This window comes from Mytilus trossulus, unplaced genomic scaffold (genome assembly GCF_036588685.1).
Source record: "Mytilus trossulus isolate FHL-02 unplaced genomic scaffold, PNRI_Mtr1.1.1.hap1 h1tg000138l__unscaffolded, whole genome shotgun sequence".
Taxonomy (NCBI): Eukaryota; Metazoa; Mollusca; class Bivalvia; order Mytilida; family Mytilidae; genus Mytilus; species Mytilus trossulus.
Window position 1 is genome coordinate 793902 of NW_026963302.1, and position 21348 is coordinate 815249.

Genomic DNA, 21348 nt, shown 5'->3' on the forward strand with positions numbered 1-21348 from the left:
ATACTTTATTGGCAATCATACCATATTTCCTCATTTTTTTATAAATAAATTATACTGCATTATATATATGATGTTAGGTTCTGTTTAAATGCAGTTTATTTACAGAGAAAACTTTTGGTAATGAGCATACCTTTGGATTATTCTAAAAATAGCAGACTTAATTTCATGATTCTAAAAGATGCTTATACAAATAATTATTTTACAAAACTCTGATCACTTATAGCTGCTATGACCTTGATCTTATACATATACATGTATATACTTAGTTATCTCAAAATCAATAGAGGTTCTCCTCCTTTAATGGGGAATTATCCTTAAATTTTGTAATAGATTATGTAAAGTTATATATATTATATATTAATGCATGATTCAACAGACTTTATTTGGAATTTCAAAATTGTAATGTCAAGACTATGATTGAACTATTTGAGATCAGTATACTCCACTTGGGCAGTCTGCACAGTTAGACACTAGTCATATGCCCCAGACTAGTCAAATTTCATTTGGACTAGTAAATTAAAAAAACAAACTTTGTTTGGACCAATAAGAAAAATGTCAGAACATTGTTTTCAGACTAGTAGTTGAAAAAGTTTTAGTGCAGACTGCTTGGACCCAGACTCCCATACTTTAAAGCTTTTCTCCTTTCACAAGCCAATTTTGACATCAAATTACTGTAACCTAAGTTTGTACAAATCATTATTTTAAAACAATATTACAAAACTTAAATTCAAATCATGTGTAATAGAAATAAGTTTCAAAGTATAATTTGTGTTATAATCAACTTTTGCCTATATTACAACTGATTCCATTTTATATGGCCATGGTCTTCATCTACAATCTCAGAAGGTTTTGGGCCTTTTGGCACATAATTATTTCATTTTAAGCACATTATCCAATATGCCCTTTAATTTTTTCCCAATGTTACACAGTATTTATTCCTTAAAATCATCATGTGCAATTCAAGGATTTGGAAAAAGTCCCCTCTAGCAAAAGAGTGTTGGGAGTGGAACTTCTAAAAGTCTAAGTGCATCGATCAGCCTTAAATGAAGCACCAAAAGGATAACTAATAGCCCCAGGGCCCTCCCTCTAAATCTGATCTGAAAACACTCTCAATTTATGTCATTACTAACAATGTCTTGTGCAGATTTTACCATTTCTTCCAAATAAGGCAGCTTAAGTTGACTTTTTACATGTACACTTCTATCCTTTAAAGGCTTATATTTAAAAGGAGTCATCTACTCAAATTCTTGATTTAATTTAACTCTAAACTTATATAAAACCACCATTACAATGTTCAGATTTAGCTGTGAGTTTCAAACTTATCATCAGTTGAGTTTAATCTATTGTTAATGCAATTCAGATTTTGGAGGGCCACCTTGTGATCTTTAAAATGTCTAAAATCAACTGTTTCAAATTTGCTTAAAAGTGACCTGATGATATGAGTGCATTTTAAAAGTGATCTAGTGACTTAAGAGGGTAGGTAGGTACCTTATAATTAGGCACCAGTTAGGGGGTTAGAAAATTATTATCTCAAACTGCATATTTCCATTAAATTTACTTATCAGTTTTATTTTGAAGCAAACTAAATTTTATTTTCAATCTGTATTATGGGCACATTCTAACAACTTGGAAGTATAGTACTCTCCATCCTTTGCCCAATCTGTAATGTCCACCATGTCCCTAATCCCAGTGTGGATGAATCAAAACTTTACATCTTAGCTGTTTTGTAAATTACTTTAATCAAGGTTACATGCAACAAGATTGATGAATACTGACTGATTCATTTCTCTTTTTTTTCCCAGTCTACAACTTTTTCTTCAAATTTTATTGCGTGACTGTAATACGTATGTTTTCTAAAAATCACTTTAATATGTAGGGTGTCACTACCATTTTTCGTAACAAACAATCTTTTTCAAGAATTGTTTTAATCAAATTGGTAATATAAAACTTCGTCCTGTTACATGTACCAAGATACTTATAAAATGACCTTGAGACAAGGTCATGAGACATCCTTTTGTCATTGACAACATTTATTTGACATTCAACCATTATCCAAAGTTAGGGATTCAACAACAGGAATCTTTAACAGGGATTGTCTTCAGTTATCTTCTAATATTGTTGTTGTCAAACATACAGGCAATTGAGTATTGAAGCTTTGAAAATAGTGGCAGATCCAGAAATTTCCACAAGAGGGGGTCCACTGACTGCCTTAGAGAGGGAACACCCCAGTTATTCCCTATATAAACAAAATTTTTCCCACAGAAGGGGGGACAGGCCCCTTGAAAAACCCTCTTAATCCACCTCTGGAAAACTTTGATTCCAACTTGTTCTAGACTGGTGCAGATATAGGGCTTGGCATATTGTTATGATAATTTTCAATATATTCAGACTTTATGTTGAACTGTTAATTTCTTGTGGGTTGCTGTTTCATTGATGTATACACCAAATCTATTTTTCGCCCATATGAAATCCCGATAGACAAATAGTCAAGATCCCAACAAGAACCTTTGCAACAGTCTGCACTGAAAGCCTCTAGTCTGATTCCCCAGACAAGTATGAATTTTATTCAGCCTAGAAAGCATTTGATAAACTGTTTTGACACATAAGATAGGTGGGAATAGTGTTCTTCCAACAAGCAGTTGGAAGAGATTCTGGTGCAGATTAATGCAAGGGCACAAATTTAGTATTACATAAAACACAGAATACCATCACGTAGCAGCACTCCATCAAGGAGAGAATAATCTGATGTGTAATTCATAAATGAGCAAAATAGGACAGCACACCTTAGGCCCCTGGTTATAAATACTTACATAATCATGAAATGCTTTGGCTTCACTAGAATGATCACATGTGTCCCTTCGTTCTGGAGCTGCACAATATAAATCCCAAAATACACTGAAATTGAAAAAAATATGTCATTTTTAACAAGTTTCAGATTGGTTTAGGTATACGTAGTACGTATATAAAATAACCAGTCAAAAATTTATAAATTGTGCTTGGATGCTGATCTTTAGGAGCAAGATTTGTCAACACCTCCTTAAATGCATTTTCATCAGCAATATATCTATACTTCTAGTTCCTCATTTCCATAAATGACATCATTGCACCTACAACATGATTTTTTTTCATACTGCAAAACAAATTGATGCATATTTAAAATACAACAAGGGCATTCTTGGTCTTCATGCAGGTTGGGAACTTTTTAAGTCATTTTTGAAGATCTTTCAGCAACTTTTATGATGAAGAACAACAATTATGATTATGATTATAATTTATTGAATATTCCTTGGCATTTTACAGGAGTATTGACCTGTGTGCCTTAGTCCAAACATGCACATAAACATGTGATCCAAAATGTGTATATATTTGTATATAGTGTTAATAACACACTTTCTTCTGGAATAACCTTCATCAGACACTCGCAAAACTAAAAGTTCAGTAAATTAAACAATGTGCTTGAAAACATAAAAACTAAAATAGATGAAGTCGTAAGGTCAAAAGGTCAAGGAAGAAGCAACAAAAATGTTATCACAATTACATTCTTTTTATATTAGATTTTCAGTAAAATTATTGAAATATAGAGTAAACAATATAATAATTCTTAACTTGTTCAACATTATGGACTGTTTTGTGAAGAAAGACGAAAATTTGTCATTTTTAAATACACAAGAAAATTATCCAGCTAGATGATTTCTAATTATGTTTACTTAGAGAAGAATTATTTTGTCTTTGTGATGACCCATATAGCATACCATTACTGTCATGACTTAGATTTGGCCTTGACAGTAATAGCTGTTGTTTGTTAAGTAACAATGCTTATGGAGCTGGCTTTTTTTTAATGACTCATAGAAATATCCAGTTAAAAATAAGGCAGTTTTCACTGTAACTAAGTTTAGGACAGTGTCAGGTTTTACTGCTACGCAAAACCATTGACTATTGCAGATATGCAGGTGTACAAGATTCTGGTTGGTTGACTGAGGAAAACTATAGCAGCTCGAAAATCAATACTATCACAAAATCAATATGTCTTCTTTAACCATCAGTTTCTATGGAAAGCCCTGCAGGCCATAACCGCTCAGCCATGTCCCTCATACATAATATATACAAAGTTAAAATTTCAATTCTTCAAACTTTCATAAACCAGACAATGATGTTATGTCCTTGGGGTTAAATATGAGGTGGGACGGTCACTATAGAAGACCTACATTCCTGGACAAAGACTTGAGCCAATTGTGAAAACTTCTACACATGTCTAAAACTCAGAATGAAATTTATAACGCAAACATATTTTAAAAGTATTTTTACAAATAGTTCATTTCATTTGCATCTGAAATACATGTGCAATTTACCTATATACATGTATGTATTAATCTATGAAGACTAAACATTGAACCTACAGTTCATTAGAAACACAAATTATTATAGTAACTGAAATGTGTATTCTCTGAAAAATACACTTCAGCCCAGATGGTCTAGGTAATGGACAACCAAACTCAGCCGGAAAAAAACCCATAAATATCCAATTAAAAATCAGAATCAAGATTTCTTCACAAAAAGATGTTTTCCAGTGTAAATTTATTACCTGATAAATATGCCACCTTTTTGCAAGCACATAATTTGACAACTTTAAAATTAAAACAAAATCCCCAAAATGTGTACATAAATCATGTTTGTTACATCTGTAACTATTGTGTAATATACACTTTTACATGTTTTAAATTGATTTTTTTTTCTGAATCTGGATGAAAGGTTCTAAAAGGAATGTTTATCTATTAAAAATATCTTGTTTAAAAAGGTGAAGATTTTGACAAATTTGGGGTATTTATTCAAAATTCTTATCAAAGATCAAAATCCAGTAAAAAAATATACCTTTGTCTTTTAGTTTTAGGAAAAAAAAAAATCAAAGTGGTATCTATTGGCAACTATAATTAAATGACACTAGAATGGTCAAATTTAAACCATGAAAATTCAAACTTGGTCTGTCTTTTGTGGTGCATGTAGTAAGCATTGTGTAAAGTTTCGTTTCATTTGGTTGAGGCAAACTCAAGTCAACTATATACATGTAGATTAGACCGTTGGTTTTCCCGGTCGAATGGTTTTACACTAGTAATTTTGGGGCCCTTTATAGCTTGTTGTTCGGTGTGAGCCAAGGCTCCGTGTTGAAGGCCGTACTTAAACCTATAATGGTTTACTTTTTAAATTGTTATTTGGATGGAGAGTTGTCTCATTGGCACTCATACCACATCTTCCTATATCTATTTGAGATGTACAGATGGACAAGGGTGATACTTAATTACCTCCTCTAAGGTGGGGGCATAATAATTTGCACAAACTTTGACATGAAATGCTTGCAATATTGTAATGAATTGTCTTTGGCTGCAATGCCCAACAGAACTCATTTCAATTTCATAAGTTAGGTACTGTAAACCAACTAATTTTTGCAAATACTTTTTTTTCATGTTTTTTTTCTTTCTAGTCTACTTTGAAGCTATCTATTTTCGCAATTTTCAAATTTACTTGATGTATTTTAATGAGGAAAGATATGTATGAAAAATATTCACAACGATTTATATTCCTGTTATATATCTAAACGCGAAAATCCCTAAAAATAAATCACTCACAAAAAGAAGATGGTTTACAGTATTGATTTTTTTAAAAGTTTATATTACATGTATTACTTGTAGACTCAATATACAAGTTTCAGTAGGTTTTATCACATTTTTCAATTTTTAACCTGTAAGTGAAACACATTCAGGCGAAGTTGGGGATCCATTATTGCATTAAACACTGTAAGCCAACTTATTTTGAGAATATTTTATAGGAATTAGGCAATTTTTATTCCATGTTTAGGCAATTTAGATTGACTTTACAGAAATTTAATTTCCCTTTTCTAATTTTCCTACTATGTTTTTATAAGAAACAACCCAATTGTTATATATTTCTGATCTTTTATATCACGTTATTTTTCTACTGGCAAAATTAGTTTGTTTAAAATTACAGCATTTCATTTCCATAAATTTCAGGATTTCATTTTACCTTTTTGCTTCCAACATTTTGTTATTTTTGGCACATTTGAAGGAAACTCAAATCCAGCTCATGATAATATGCACACCTTAAATGTATTTATTAACACCTACCATGATATAAAAGTTGAACCTTGAAAACATTAGGAGTTGAGCCAAATCTATTTGCACTAATCTTTTTTTAATTGTGTGAGGGTGGAGTTATATAATGGGATGGTGGTTATGAACTTAAAGGAAAGGGGTTTAATAAAAGTACAATAGATTTTCTGATGGAACTAATAAGGACAATATTTGACTAAGAGCTGACGTACATGTATGGTAAAGACCTGTGAAGTAAGTCAAAACGCTGTGAATTACAAGAAAAACAGTGAAAACATAATGCCAGGAAAATTAACACATTAACAGTATATTTATACATATATAACTCTATGACATAGTTATCTTAATTTCTTGTCCTTGTTGAAAGCCAGGTACTTTTAGATCAGAAGGCAAAAATAACTCTCTCCATCCACAGGTTATTGAAGACAAACATTGATTTTGATTTAAAAATCCTTTTCTTAATATCTATCTGGACTTGATGCAATATGCTTTGATTAAAGCATAATTCATTTTTTGTCACTCTCTCACTCCAAAATTTTGAAGATAAAATATTTGATTTATAATATTCTTTTCTTACTTGCTTTTTAGCATGGGGAAAGGTGATATATAGGTTTGTATAATCATTGTATCCTATTTTTGGGTGCAATATTGTTATTCAAATATTTCTGCTTTTTTTAATAAACAATGCAGAAAACTTCGCTGCAAAACTTTGATTTTTGAAGGATGCTGCTTTATGCATTGTAAAACAAAAATCTGACGCAAATTGTTATGATGTCACTTGTGTTAATGAGCTGATGTTTATGCAGCAAGACGTAGTACCCTGGAAAAGCCAGAGAACTTCCAAAGTTGTTTGTTTTGACATCTTAGGTGGACATTTTACTTGTGTAATTTAAATCAAAACTTCCAGTTTTAAAACTTTTCTGCAATTTTGCAAGTGCAAATCATGGTGCAGGCTGCTCATGTTGGCCCTTCATGTTATACATGAACACTTATACATACAAGGAAATAAGGGGAGGTAACGAGGTAACATTGATTATCCACCAAATAAGCAGGTCCTCATAAGACCAGGTATGATGGTTAATGGAAGGACATATAAATCAGTTATCTTTTATGGTTTCCTTGCATTGATCTGCATGAAAGCCAAAGACCCCTCAATGTCCCACCATTTACTATGACATGTTTCAAATGAAAACGGTGCCATTGAAGCACATGGGTCAGAAAAGTTCAACTACATGTATCTTTTAATTGAATATTCAATATATTCTTCTTCCAAGTCCTCTGTTATTGCACATGAGACCAACACCAGGTTTTAAATGGATGAAATTATTATTAGCTTTTGTGGTCTTGTGGTACACTGATTGACTCATGTTTGAGAGGTTTTGGGTTCAACTCCTAGCTGAGTCAATAAAATCAAAAGGGCGTTAAAATGGACAGCAGCTGTTGTTTCCTTTCAAATTGCAAGCACCCAGCATTTAAGTTAAAGTAAGACCAAAGACTGGTCAATACGTGATCAGAATAATGTGGGTTAGGGAAGTTGTATGTCTACCTGTAGACCTTGTAATTTAAAATCTGACTCAGCATGTTGAAAGTCTAGCATAAAACAGCAATATTTCCATATTCATATATATCTCATTAACATGCTATCAACTTTAGAATGCCAAAGGGTTTGAATGGGTCCTTCATTTTTGTATTCTTGAATTTTCAGGTAATTTAAAGACATTCTTCTCTATTTGTTATACTTCAGCAAGCAATTGATTTATAGCATTAGCCCATTATTCTCTATTCTCTTTACCCCATTCAGATCCTCCTGCATAAAATATCTAATATTGCATGCAACCATCAACCAATCTCAAGGTGCACATGTACACTTGTATGGCTCTCACATTAAAAACAAAATGTTAATAATGATAAACATGACTTTGTTTAAAACACTAAAACTTGGCCCGCACCATATGATGGATGCAACGTCTTATGGTAAAACATGCTAATTCAAGGAAATGTCCCATTCTTCAATTTCAAAATCAAAGAAAAAGGAGTATCATACAGGATTGAGTATAATTTTGAAGACAAAAAAGAATAGACAGTAGTGGTGGTCACAGATGTAACAGAAACTGGAGTAAACATGATGTATGGCTTCTACATTAGAGAAATATTTCAAGGTGCTGGTAATGATGGAATGTTATTACAAATGAATACACAGACCACAATGCAAGTCTCTTTTCCAAATCAAATTTTGTAAATACTCCTGAAATCCCAATATCGGCAGAATCTACACAACTGTCTATTCTTGTCAACTTACAACAGACTATCATTGTTTCCTCAAGACCATACTCCCAAATGGTGTCAAGGGAGAGCTGAAAATTCAGTCACTGAAATTTTCTCCCTGGAAAGTGGATCGAACCAGGAACTTTTGAGATAGTAGTCCGATGAACTAACCACTACAACATGGCTCTCTATATACATTTGTATCTACATATGCATGAAATCTTGACTCAAGACTGAGTCAAGAGAACATTCATTTGCTTTGAGGAGGTAAGTTCTTGTCAACTGTGTTTTAGTTTGTTCTAGTATCACTATCAACGATCTTTCATAGGCTTCCAGATTAGATGACTGCAGAGGGTCCCTTTGCAGTCATCTAATCTGGAAGCCTATGAAAGATCGTTGATACTCAGGGTTGACAATTTGCTTATCCTGACTAATCCTATATGTGCCTGTCCAAAAGTCAGGATTTCAGTGGTTCTCCTTGATTTATCTCTGTCATACTCATATTTGTTAGGCCTAAAATAAAATATTAATCGTTTCCCTAATCCCGACCGACTCTGCAAAAAGGGTGCTACTAATAAAATTTTATTGTCAAAACTAAGTCAAAAATTATTTTATTCATTTCAGATTTTCAGGCTTGCAGCACCCTCCAATACTATGACACTATTCAGGCTTTTTGGGGAAAAAAAATATTTCCCTACCTACCTACCCACACCTTGCTTGGCAGGGTCAGGATTGGGGAAACAAACATTATATTAATTTAGGCCTTATCATCAGTTGTAATAACTAATTGGGTGGTTGGTAATAAGTTTGAATTCAAGAATGAAATTATAATTCAGTTCAAAGATTAATTGTTTGATTGTTGGTGTTTTAAGTGCCACTTTTTGGGCTTTTTGTGGCAATCAGTTTTTATAGGTGGAGGGAGCCAGAGTGCCCAAAGAAAACCACCAAACTATGATAGGAAAACTGATAATCCTTGACAATTAAGATTGGAAGTCCAGTGAATTTGCACAATCTGGGTTTCAAACTCACAAACTCAGACAGTGTTGACAGTAGTAGAGCTGCTGAACCTCAGTGTTGACCGCTAGTGATTACAGAACTACTTAGACCACTTGGCCGCCAAGGCCCCCAGCAAGTTCCAAGAATCCCTGCTACAATGTCCATAAGTCAAGTGTGACAGAAAACAAAAGGTTTTAAGTATTTCTCCTGTTGTCTCACACTCAGTACAAGTTTAGTAGACACTGCTCAAGCATACTTTATTTGTATGTATATAGTTTATCGAGTTCTTTACACATTGCTATTGTGGAATATTAGCTTAAGGCAAAAAATGTGAATCTTTTGGGCAAGTGAGACCAGATAATAAGCAAACAAGCGTCTCAATCTGTCCAGTAGCTGATATCTAAATACATATATCTATGTGAACATGTAGAAAACCCTATAATCTGTAATATCATTCTATTACAAGTCTCTCTCCTTTCAACAGTATAAATTTACCCTAGTGAACAAAAGCAAGCTTGATACATAACCTAACACATTGTGAGGTCACTGATAATGCTTGCTCATGTCTTGCAGCCTTTTTACAAGAAAATGGAGTGACAGAGCAGAGTGATATAGAGAAAGGGAAGGACAATAAATGTACTTACCACCACCAGGAATGTAGAAACCCAGGTGGTTCTCCTAATGTTATGTTCTTTTCCCATCGTATCTGAAATTGTTAATAAAAATATTTCAAAATCCTTTTTGATTTGTTGATAATGACATAATCAATGTCCAATTGTTTTTCCTCATTCAGTCATGAAAGAGTTGATCTTTTTCAGCTTTACAAACATTAATCCAAGCCCATTACTTTCATTTACACAAGGAATCATTTGATTGTTGAATAATTTTGAATTCTGGAAAATTGATTAGAAATTTATGATGAAAACTATCCCAAAAAAATAAGGTTAGCCATGTGTGCATAACCAAGGTTAATTTTACTTTCACTATCATTTCAGTATGAACTAACTAACCCCCTTAACCATGTGTGCATGGCTAACCCTAAAACTTGGGTTGGTTTCATCATTAATTTTTCATCAATTTTCCAGAATTCAAAATTATTCAACAATCAAATGATTCCTTGTTTGTATATCTATTAACTTTTATCCATGAGATTGTGTAATGTACAGTGCAACCTCAGTCCTGACAGCATTCTGATATATCTCTGAACATAAATTGTATGGATAGAAATTGCTTTTTCATGTTATTAATAAAAAAAATCACCTAAGCATCTTTATGGTCAGCATGAAGGACAGGATATATGTGCTCCAACAATGTACGTCATGGGTGCATTATCTTAATAGGTTTCATCTCAATATCTGAACCTCTATTATATCGAGAGGGTATTTTTCATTGCCATGATTATCTTGGTATACTTTATAAGGCTACTTCAATGCCCTTTATGTCACAAAAGAATAATAAAACAAAGCTGCAGTAATGGCAATGCAAATCAAACTTGACAGTTGTACATGTATATTTATATGCATCTCTAAAGTATAAGTGTTGATGTAGATCGGTTAGATATTTTGTTGTTGTTTATATATTAAATTATTCATACCTCTGATAAAAACGTCTGTGCACTTTTCTGTGCTCCAACGTGTAACAAATATTCATATACATATAGTGCTAATCTGAAAAAAAAGTAATATTTTATTATTTACAAATTGGGCAGACATTCAGATTCAGTTTCATTCATATGTTTATTGGACACAGGAAGTTGTCTTGAATTCATTGTTTACGTGTTTATGGGCATCGTAAATTTGTACATTTATTGATGTGCCATCCTCTCTATCAGTAATTGGAGTCTTAGTCAGTTAGGAAACGTTGTTATTTGTTTAAATCATGAAACATGTATTTGTATTGTTGAAAGTTTAATAACCGGAAGAGCCGTGTATAATACACAGTGAATGGGGCATCCCCCAGTACAGGTGGAAAACGCTCCGCTTCACGGATTCAAATCGAAATTGCGCCCTAATAAAAATCTTATTTGGAACAAAAATGAATGCTTTCCTTCTTAGATATGTTATATATGTATAAAAACTTACTTTTCTCTTGCTTGAGCGTCTGATGGTACCGTTGATCCTTTCCCCTTGGCGTACATGCTGGGAGCTGAACTGTCACGCACCTGTCAAACCATCAAGGACGACACTGACCCCGTAGCTGTGGTAACATCAAGTTGTGCTGTCCAAAGAAGACAGTTGATTAGTCAGTTATTTTTAGAGAATGAGAGGATCTAGAAACTGATCAACTAGAACTAGTGTGTTACAGCGACAAAGAGTTGTTGGCACAAAGCCAAATACAAAAGACGTATATTTTTGTACAAGTTAGCGGCGAGAAAAAAATAATGCGTCAATGAATGTTTACGTATTGTTAATCTAATCGACATCGCTTAAAATTAACTAACATTGTGTGTAATTACACATTAGTTAAAATTCCTTTATTGTATAATATTTTATTTAATTTTCAAAATAATGACTATTTTAGCTTTTTTTTTAGTTTCCCCCCTCAAAATTTTTACAAACATAGAGAGTAAATTAATACACTAGCAGTTTAAGACTTCAAACGATCTTTTGGATAATTTTGTATCATTTTCTACAAAACGTTTTTTTTTTAAACAAAATTTTGAAATGGTCATCTCATAAATGCAACAAAGGTCCCACAGCAGGCTGTTGCAGTTCTACAACCTGGCATTTTCTCCAAAAGTTTCTATTAAATAATATCTTTTAAACCTTAACAATGATGGTAATTAAAACATAAAATTAAACTTTTCTTCAGCGAATATAAGAATCATTCAACTCTATTAAAAATCGACCAAAACTTTATGAATTTATTATTTAATTCCTGTTGAATTTGTATTATATTTTTGCCCAAAATACAAATTCGAAAAATTCTATTGACGCTAGTAACCTTTTATTAGTAAAGTTTTTCCTAAATTATTATTTTTTTCCAAAGTAAACAAAAAATGTTATATACGTGGTCAATAATATGTATACAAAAATTTTAAATAATAATGTGATATAGTGTTGACCTATTTGCAGCAAGTTAACTCAATAGATATGGGGATCTAGAAACTCCACAGAAGTCCTGAGGTTTCCTAGGGGTGCACGATTAAAATTATTTTATATATAACCAAGACGTATTTCTGTCTTAAAGCAATTGCACATTTATCAGTATTGAAAACAGTAAAGAATCATCCAATTAAGTTACCTAGATGAAAGTCTACATTAACAAACAATAAAATCAACGTGTTATTCACATTCGGCCTCTCGGTAAATACACACACACTACATCGATCGACCTGTATTTTTTGTGTTCTACGCTTGGATTTTACTCCCACGTAAAAAGACCAGATTTATGTGATGGCGGCAGGTTCAATCTCTGGTGATGAATTTGTTAAGTTAGCACATGATTTCCTTGTTTTGGCTGAAAAGACAAAGGATTCGTGGAAAATGAAAGAAATACCTGTAAGAATAATAAAGTGTCAATACACCTAAACCTGGAAACTCTTTGTCCTATTTTTGGTGGCTGCAACTCCAAGTCTATCTCCAAACTTCCGTTATATTCGTAACACTCTACATTTAACGTACGAGTGTTCTCAGAAATGAATTATTCTGTTTAGGGGTTCCTCAGTGAAAAATTGAAAGAGGGTATTGCAAACAAATCAAGTAATAACAACCTAAAATGAAACCTTTTCAGCAGATTCTTATATATAAAAGTGATTTTTATTAGGCCTTTTAATTTGGTAACCAGACCTTCAAATTGATAATTTACTAAATACATGAGGAATAAACGAAGATTTTTTTTAAATAAAAGGGATATTTTTTTTTTTTTAACTTGTATTGACTTTAATTTTCAAATAATACTCAAATAAAAAGTATTAATACTACAAACTAGCAACTTATGGTTTTTAGGCCATGGATATTTTTTTCCATATAAAAAAGAAGATATGATTGCCAATGAGACGACTCTGCTCAAGAGACCAAAATGACACAGAAATTAACAACTACAAATGTATAGGACACCGTTCAGCCTTCGACATTGGGCAAAGCCCATACCGCATAGTCAGCTTTAAAAGTCTCTGAAATGACAATGTAAAACATTTCAAACAAGAAAACTAACGGCCTTATTTATGTAGTTTTTTATGCTTTATAACCTTGTTAACATAGAATTTGAAATAATATATTGTAAAATTAAAATTTGTTTTTCCAAGCTGACCTGTTGAATCACCTTGGAACACAAATTATAACAATCTAAAGTGCATGTTGCAGATCCAGGGGTTAAATTAGCTTATCACTTTGCGTCCATTGTCTGTTGTTTTCTTTGGAGCCTCTAGTTTTGATCTTATCATACTTCTTGACCTCAGGATATCATTTTGTTCTTGTGTTTGTCTCTGGCTGCTGTCTCATTGATGCACATCTCCTGATTTCATAAAATCAAATAATGCTCAAATATTATGGGCCAAGTTCAGATGGAACTCGAGTACTGACTCTAGTTCCATATGAACGGTAAATAATTTTGAAGAGTAGGAACTCTAGATTACCGGAAACACAAGGCCCCTACTCTGAATATGTTTTAATTCAAATTTGATTGGGTCGACGTCATAACATCCGGGATATCGAGTCGATCTCTAGTAACCCTGCCACAACCCACTGGGCTCATTGAGCTCTAATGGCGGGAAAGCTATATCCAATCATAACAGGTGTTATATATGACCATGTCAATCCTATCTACTCTAGATATCCATCCGAACTTGGCCTCAAAGATGAGATTTTCTTTGCACTACTCAAAGGGGTCATAAGTAAAACAAAGTCCCCAACATAAACAATATTGGTTGACTGATGCTCATAATTTTGAACCTTTGTTGTAGAGTGATCATGAATTTTGTAGGTCTCCCTGGTTTATCAAGATGAGGAAGAGCAAAATAAATGCTTTTTCTATTTTCCTATGTTTTGTCTTTGCCAAGTCTGTGTAAAGAAAAATCTATTTTATTTATTTTCATTTTAGTAGATTAATAAAAATATTGTGCCTTTTTGGATTAATTCCAATTCTTTTGGCCAGGTACATAATTTATGACGTTTTGATTGCAAATATGATAAAATTGTATATAATTTGGTGTCTTTTTTTCAGGACGAACAGTACTATCTGTCCAAGAAAGAAGTAAAAAAAGTGTCAAGACAACACATTGAGGAAAAGCAGGTTATTAATTCCATCCAAACCATCAAACAGAACCATTAAATATGTGTGGCTGCAATGTACATGTGTAGGTGGAAATAGGTATCAAGTGCTATTAGAGTCCTCCAAATTTCATAGGTTGTTCGTTAGAAATCAGCTATTTGTACCAGTCTATCACGACTGGGTTATACATAATCAGCTCTGTGTATCCGTCTATCACGACTCTGTGTTGTACAATTACTCAAGTTTGCTTTGAAGAATTTTAATTTACTTGAAATACTAGGATTGTGGAAATGGAGCTCTTTTTCAATTTGTTAGATTTTGCATTGTTTTAATTCAGAGTTATGGGACATTAATTCTAAAAAAGAAAAGAAAATCTTTCTTTGATGAGAATTCAAGATTGCTTTTTTGGATTTATACTTTCTCTGCAGAATTTTAATCTTTATGAGATTTCTTATATTTTCAATCCAGGGATTGTACACTTCCACATAATTTTGTGGTTTGATGTAACTTTGGAGTTTGTAAGAAGATCCAAAGATCATATTTTATGGTTTTGTTGGCATTGATTTATGTGATTTTGATATTACAGATATTTTGAATGTCAAAGTTCTGTTCTAGTAGATCAGATGAAAGTAGAATCTTTTAAACTTGGGTTTTAAGAAACAAGGAAACAATAATTTGAGTGGAGCAGTTTCTGAAACAGAAAATATCTTTATTCTTTGATATTCTAACTTCAGGAAATATTTTAATAAAAAGAATAATGCAATACTTTTTTCTTTTTGTGGTGTTTGTTTTATAACACTAAAGGCAAAGCAAGTAGATTTATAAATTGCACAGCTGCAAACTAGAGTTATCTCCCATTAGTATTTTGAAATTTAGAAAAGCATGGAAAGTTTATATCTTATTATTGATAAGTTTACTGTAACTGTGTTTAATCGATATAGGTCTACTATGATATAACTTTTTACAGATTTTCTTGAAATAAAGGACTTATTGTATAAAATTAAAATGTATCACCAAAAATTTATATCTACTTATTTACAGACTGAAGATTTGACTTCAGTAGATGAGGAAGATGGATGTCAACTAGAATTGAGTTCTACAGAATGTGTGACGTACGAGTACCATGTTGTATACAGCCACAGTTATAATGTTCCTGTTTTATACTTTAATGTGTATCACCAGAGTAAGGTTAAAAACAGTGATCATTTTTGTTGTTGTTCCATTTTCTAGTTAAGATTAAGCCTTGACAGTTGTACATGTTATGACTCAAAATTAGCAATTACATATTTATTCTACAATTTTAACTTTTAATTACAAATATAAAACAAGACTTCTGACATCAGAGAAATACACGAAAATGTTTTGATAACGAGCAGGACACCTTTACAACATATACTAGCCATAAGCTATACTGAAATATTTTAAAATAAATTTTGGTTTTGCAGATGGAAAATTATTAAGTCTTGATGAAGTTTGGTCTGATATCCCAGAATGCTACAGAGACAGATTGTTAGAAGAGCGCTGGAGTTTTATAACACAACAGGTAATAATACATGTTGATAATTTTTAGATGTCAGTTTTGCATATTTACGAATTCTCTAATGTGATAACTGATTTACATTTATGGTTGTAGAAACCAAACCTTTAGAGAAAGTCAAAACTTTAAACATTACCCCTCTGTACAGAAAAAAGAACGATGACTGGTCCTCTTCAAATAAGGGGTGTTGATAAATTTCTAGACTTCAAGAAGTGATAACTCTTTATATATGTATAATAGGTGATGTAAATAAGGAAGCAACCAAATATTACAAACAAAAACAAAATTGTATGCAAAAGCAGCATTGTTTTGTTTTTGTTGTAAAAGCAATGTCTACGATATTATATGTACATTAAAAAAACTGAGGTCATTACGGAACATCTTTTATTCATGCAAAATGTAAAAATAGTGACATATAACTTTCAGGATTAGATTTAGCATATATTAATATGTTAAATTCAAATTTTTTCAGGAACATCCTTTACTTGGTCGTCCATTTTTCATGCTGCATCCATGTCACACTACAGATTTAATGGCACAAGTAACAGCAATACAAGATGATGGTCACAGGTATGTCAGTCTTAACAAGTAAATATACATGTATATACTAAACATCAAATTGACCAGAAATTTATTACGAGAAAATTCTTGTCATAAATTCTTAAAAATATACATGATCTGTGATTTTGAATTCTGAATCAAGACCTTCTCGAAAAAAAGAAAGAAAAATGATTTATCTTTTTCACAATTATATCCTTACAATTCTGATTTATTTTGTATGTTGCATATGTTTTTACCTCTATTTGGAGTTATGTGAACCTTCTTGTGTAGATTCTTTCCATTTCAATTTTAAAAGTATGAGAGAAAACTTTATATAATTATGGTTTTGATCAACATAAAAAATAAAATTGAGAATGGAAATGGGGAATGTGTCAAAGAGACAACAACCCGACCATAGACAAAAACAACAACAGAAGGTCACCAACAGGTCTTCAATGTAGCAAGAAATTCCCGCACCGGGAGTCCTCCTTTAACTGGCCCCTAATCAAATATATACTAGTTCAGTGATAATGAACTCCATACTAATTTCCAAACTGTACACAAGAAACTAAAATTAAAGTAATACAGTATACATTAGTATTTATGATATCCAATTTTCACAGAATTATAAATAAATTATGTGTTTTTACTGTCTTCTGATTGGCTAAAATTATTAGTTTTATTTTCAATGTTGTCAATTTTGATGGTGACACGCCCACTCTGCAGGCCTGGGGTAATGGTAATTTGTAATCGTAATGCATGGTAATATTACATTTTTTGGATGTAATGCAAAGTAATTTGTAATGCACATTTTCTGCATTACAATTACATGTAATGTAATGATTACTTTAGTTAAAAATTGATGTAATGCCTCCATTACAGTTCATTACTTTTCATTACAGATTGGTAAAATATATAAAATTGAAGAATAAATTGTATAATAAAAATAAAATATTAACAAAAACAAATGAAAGTATGGCATAAAATTTTTGTCACAGTCAATTACTATATTAAATAAATTACATCAATCTTTAAAACACACATTAAGGTAAGAAATATAAAATGGTAAAAAATATCAAGTCTTTGATCTTGGTTTCTGATATTTGTTTAACAAATTTTTAATATGATATGGGAATATTTTGGTGTTTGGTGGTCTATGAAAAATCTTATAAAAAAATTATCAAACGAAACTATATAGATCAATGAAAAAAATATGAAGATGAAAATTTCATAACTCTATACACACCTTACATGTATTTCAATGTGGTTTGGGTCCTGTCTGTGTTGTTATTTCACCTAATTATTATCACAATGTTTTTATTGCAATCAGATCTTCTCATCTTATATTTGTCCTCACAGAACCCTTAGGCATTTAACAAGATAATCCTTTAATGACACATTTATTATATCCCTTTCAAATCCTTAATGATGTCTTAATAATTAAGTGATCAATGTTAGAAACAAAATTATATGATAATTTATTTATTTTTTACCACAACCTAAGAAACTTGAAAGTGACTTTTTCAGTTTCATGCCTACTACTACTGAATCAAAGGATATAGACACTGGTACGGTACAGTACATGATGTTGACATCTACTTGTCTGAGCCATGTGAAGAAATTTCAATCAATGCACTGGAATAATGGAAGTCAAATTCAGTGTGCCTTTCTTCTTTGGCTAATACAGCTATCAAGTATTTAGCCATTTCCCACACATACATGACATAAGCTCCTGTAGAAAGGCTGCCGGAAAGGTGAAAAAAGAACTGATCGCTGTTCTCTTAATGGCATCACATTTAAACCACTTATGATGATAAAGTGCAATGGACATATTAATTAACCAGTATTTGAAGTCTATGTACCTAACACTGTATACATATGTACATATACCTCTGTTTTTGAAATGCTTTTTGTTTTTATATTGAAAAAGTAATGTGTAATGTAATGCATTACACAGGCAAAGTAATTGTAATGTAATGCATTTCATGTGAGAAAAAATGTAATTGTAATTGTAATGGAAGAATCACAAAGTAATTGTAATGTAATGCATTACATTGCAATGTAATGGCCCCAGGTCTGCCACTCTGACGTTGTGTGTACGGTTGTTATTGTTAATATAAATAATATAAAAAGTTCTTTGAGCCTTATTTTTGATAGAAATTTATTTATAATGAATGGCAATAATTTATTTTGATTTTATTGAACCATAAAACTAATTTTTTACTCTTCACATTTTACATAATCCGCGCTTCGCGGATTATTCAATGTGAAGAGTCAAAAATTAGTTTTATGGTTCAATAAAATCAAAATAAATAATAGCCATTCATTAAATAAAGAATTAAAGTTATGCTGTGATTATATTCTTCAATACAGTGGTTTGTAGTAAATACCTTAAACAAGTAATGTAAGTGATGTTTTAGAGTAAATGAAAGACAAACCAAATAACAAAACATAATAAATAATGTTTATTTAATTTATAATTAGAATGCAAAATATCTGAACTACATACATTAGAAAATTTTAAATGTCCAAATGATTTGATTGCTTTAGTTTTATTCATCTTATACATGTATGTTCTTTCATCCTAAATTCATACAAAAAAATATCATTGAAATGTGTTTATTTCAGAAACTACCTGCTGAGTTGGTTGTGTGCAGTAGGTCCTGTAGTTGGCTTGAAGATATCCCCACTCTATGGATATGGACATGTCAAACCTGGAGATTAATAACCTTAGTCAGTTGATATATGATATGAGACTCTACAGTGATTCAGTGTCAAAACATAAGAAGTGAACACATCATAGAGAAATTACCCTGAGGTTTCCAAGAATCTAAAGTTCCAACATGGTTTGCAGTTCCAGATAAAAGCATATACATTTTGTAGTACATTCACAGAAGGCAAATATCGAAAGAAAAAAAAATATTATTAGTAACGAGAACACATCCAATATCATCTAAATGATTACATACAAATTCTGTAAACAACTTCATGTTGGAAAAAGCAAACATCCATTTAAATCTTGACTAGTTGAATATCTCTGATATGTGAAAAACAAGATATCATAACTAACTGGTTTTAAAACATTTCAATCAGACAGAACACGAAATTTATCATATGTCGTATGAAATCATTGAAGTCCTCTGGAACAATCAAAATGACCTCTTGTCAGACAATCTTAAAAGTAAAAGAGAGGATTTTTGGGGACTATGACTCAGAGCTGAAACACATCGGAATAAATGGTTTAAAGACCTCTAAGTTTCAGTACAATCCTTGCCCAACAATGTCCTTGACTACATTACAATTTTTGTTTACCATCCAGTATGTCAGAAAGCTCCTTTTTTGTGATATTTGTCAGGCAATTTAAAAAAGCAAGAGCAGACTAAAACGACACTTAAACTTGCACAGCCAACAAACCTTTGATGGTAAAAAGTGGTTTTAAATTCACTAGATCTGACAATCTTTTAAATCACAACAGACAGACACACAAATGTACAGAACCTCTCCAATACTGCAGTACCAAAACAAACAGTCTGCTGAATAATAAAACAATACTTGTGAACAGATAACGGAATGCATCTGGCTCTGGCCTCAATGAAAATCTTTTGGAAATCAATCATACTCCAGTCAGTGTCAAGTCTTGCCCGACATTGGACTTGATGTTTAACTCAAGGCTAGCACGGTGAAAATCACAGACATGGGAGATTTAAAATTTATCGATAAATTCTAATAGAATATTGAATCTAATCTGAACAATTGTGATATTCATTAACTTTGGTGATGATGGGTTACCTGACCCACCCATGGAGATGAACTGGAATGCAATTATTTAGCGATACACCTTTACCACCATGCAAACCATTTATTAGTATAGAAAGGTAGACACCATGGACCACATGAAGGCAGCCGTCTATGTTTGCACATAAATAAGCAAGCAACAACATTGCTCCGCACCTGTGTACTTGTAAACTTTGGTTTATTTTGCTTATTGATATTAATAAATATTTATTTTTATCTATGTTTTTGGTTGTAACTTATACACACTCACTTTTAGTAACTCTAATTTAATTATATTAAACTTCCTTCTGGTAAACTCTTCACAGGACAACTTATCTGCCGAATAAAGCATCTGCTGGTTCACCCAACCACTTGTTAAAACAACTGCCAATTATATCTACTGGTAGCACACAGAATATTCTTGGTAAGAAATAACCTCGATCATGTCAACCATTGACAAATCACTATATAAGGAGATCAAAAACACAATAAAACAATTTATACTCGAAAGAAGGTCCATTAAAGGACCAAAATCAGTGGGGCTTTATATTATCATTGGGCACTGTTATTAAGTTGTAACTGCATTTTATTCAATGAAAAACACATAATGTATACAGTTTTCCATCATGGAAACATGGTGTGCAGCCAGGAGCAACAAAGTTTTCTATTAACATAATCTTGCCAAGCATAAAGTTGTTTCTCGAGTGCACACTTTTTTTGTCAATCTATAAAATTGAGAATGGAAATGGGGAATATGTCACAGAGACAACAACCTGACCAAAGAGCAGACAACAGCTAATTTAAGTATTATTTGCACATGCAGTATTTTATGAAATAACAATATTTCATTTCATATCCGTGTGCATAGTTCAACCAAGACAATTATAAATGCATTAAAACAAA

At 32.0% G+C, this 21348-nt stretch overlaps 2 protein-coding genes across 17 annotated transcripts in view; one reads left to right on the forward strand and one right to left on the reverse strand.

Annotated features, from left to right (window-relative positions):
* The window catches only part of LOC134700398 (single-stranded DNA-binding protein 3-like), a 78736-nt gene extending 65722 nt beyond the window's left edge, over positions 1-13014 (reverse strand). For 10 of the 16 annotated variants that reach the window (XM_063561786.1, XM_063561791.1, XM_063561788.1 and 7 more), the window contains exons 1-5: positions 12882-13014; positions 11465-11600; positions 10978-11050; positions 10028-10089; positions 2811-2895 (exon numbers count right to left, since the gene is read on the reverse strand). In XM_063561786.1, coding sequence (XP_063417856.1) covers positions 2811-2895; positions 10028-10089; positions 10978-11050; positions 11465-11520 — 276 coding nt within the window. In that variant the 5' untranslated portion in view covers positions 11521-11600; positions 12882-13014. Of the gene's footprint in view, positions 1-2810; positions 2896-10027; positions 10090-10977; positions 11051-11464; positions 11601-12626; positions 12724-12881 lie in introns of those variants that run through there. The other 6 variants (XM_063561794.1, XM_063561793.1, XM_063561789.1 and 3 more) reach the window with 2 other exon arrangements.
* LOC134700401 (ubiquitin-like-conjugating enzyme ATG10) lies at positions 12581-20682 on the forward strand. Its single transcript, XM_063561801.1, has 6 exons — positions 12581-12883; positions 14547-14615; positions 15636-15777; positions 16040-16137; positions 16604-16701; positions 19300-20682. The coding sequence occupies exons 1-6, from the start codon at positions 12779-12781 to the stop codon at positions 19394-19396; spliced, it is 609 nt and encodes a 202-aa protein (XP_063417871.1). The 5' UTR covers positions 12581-12778; the 3' UTR covers positions 19397-20682.
* The last annotated feature ends 666 nt before the right edge of the window (positions 20683-21348 follow it).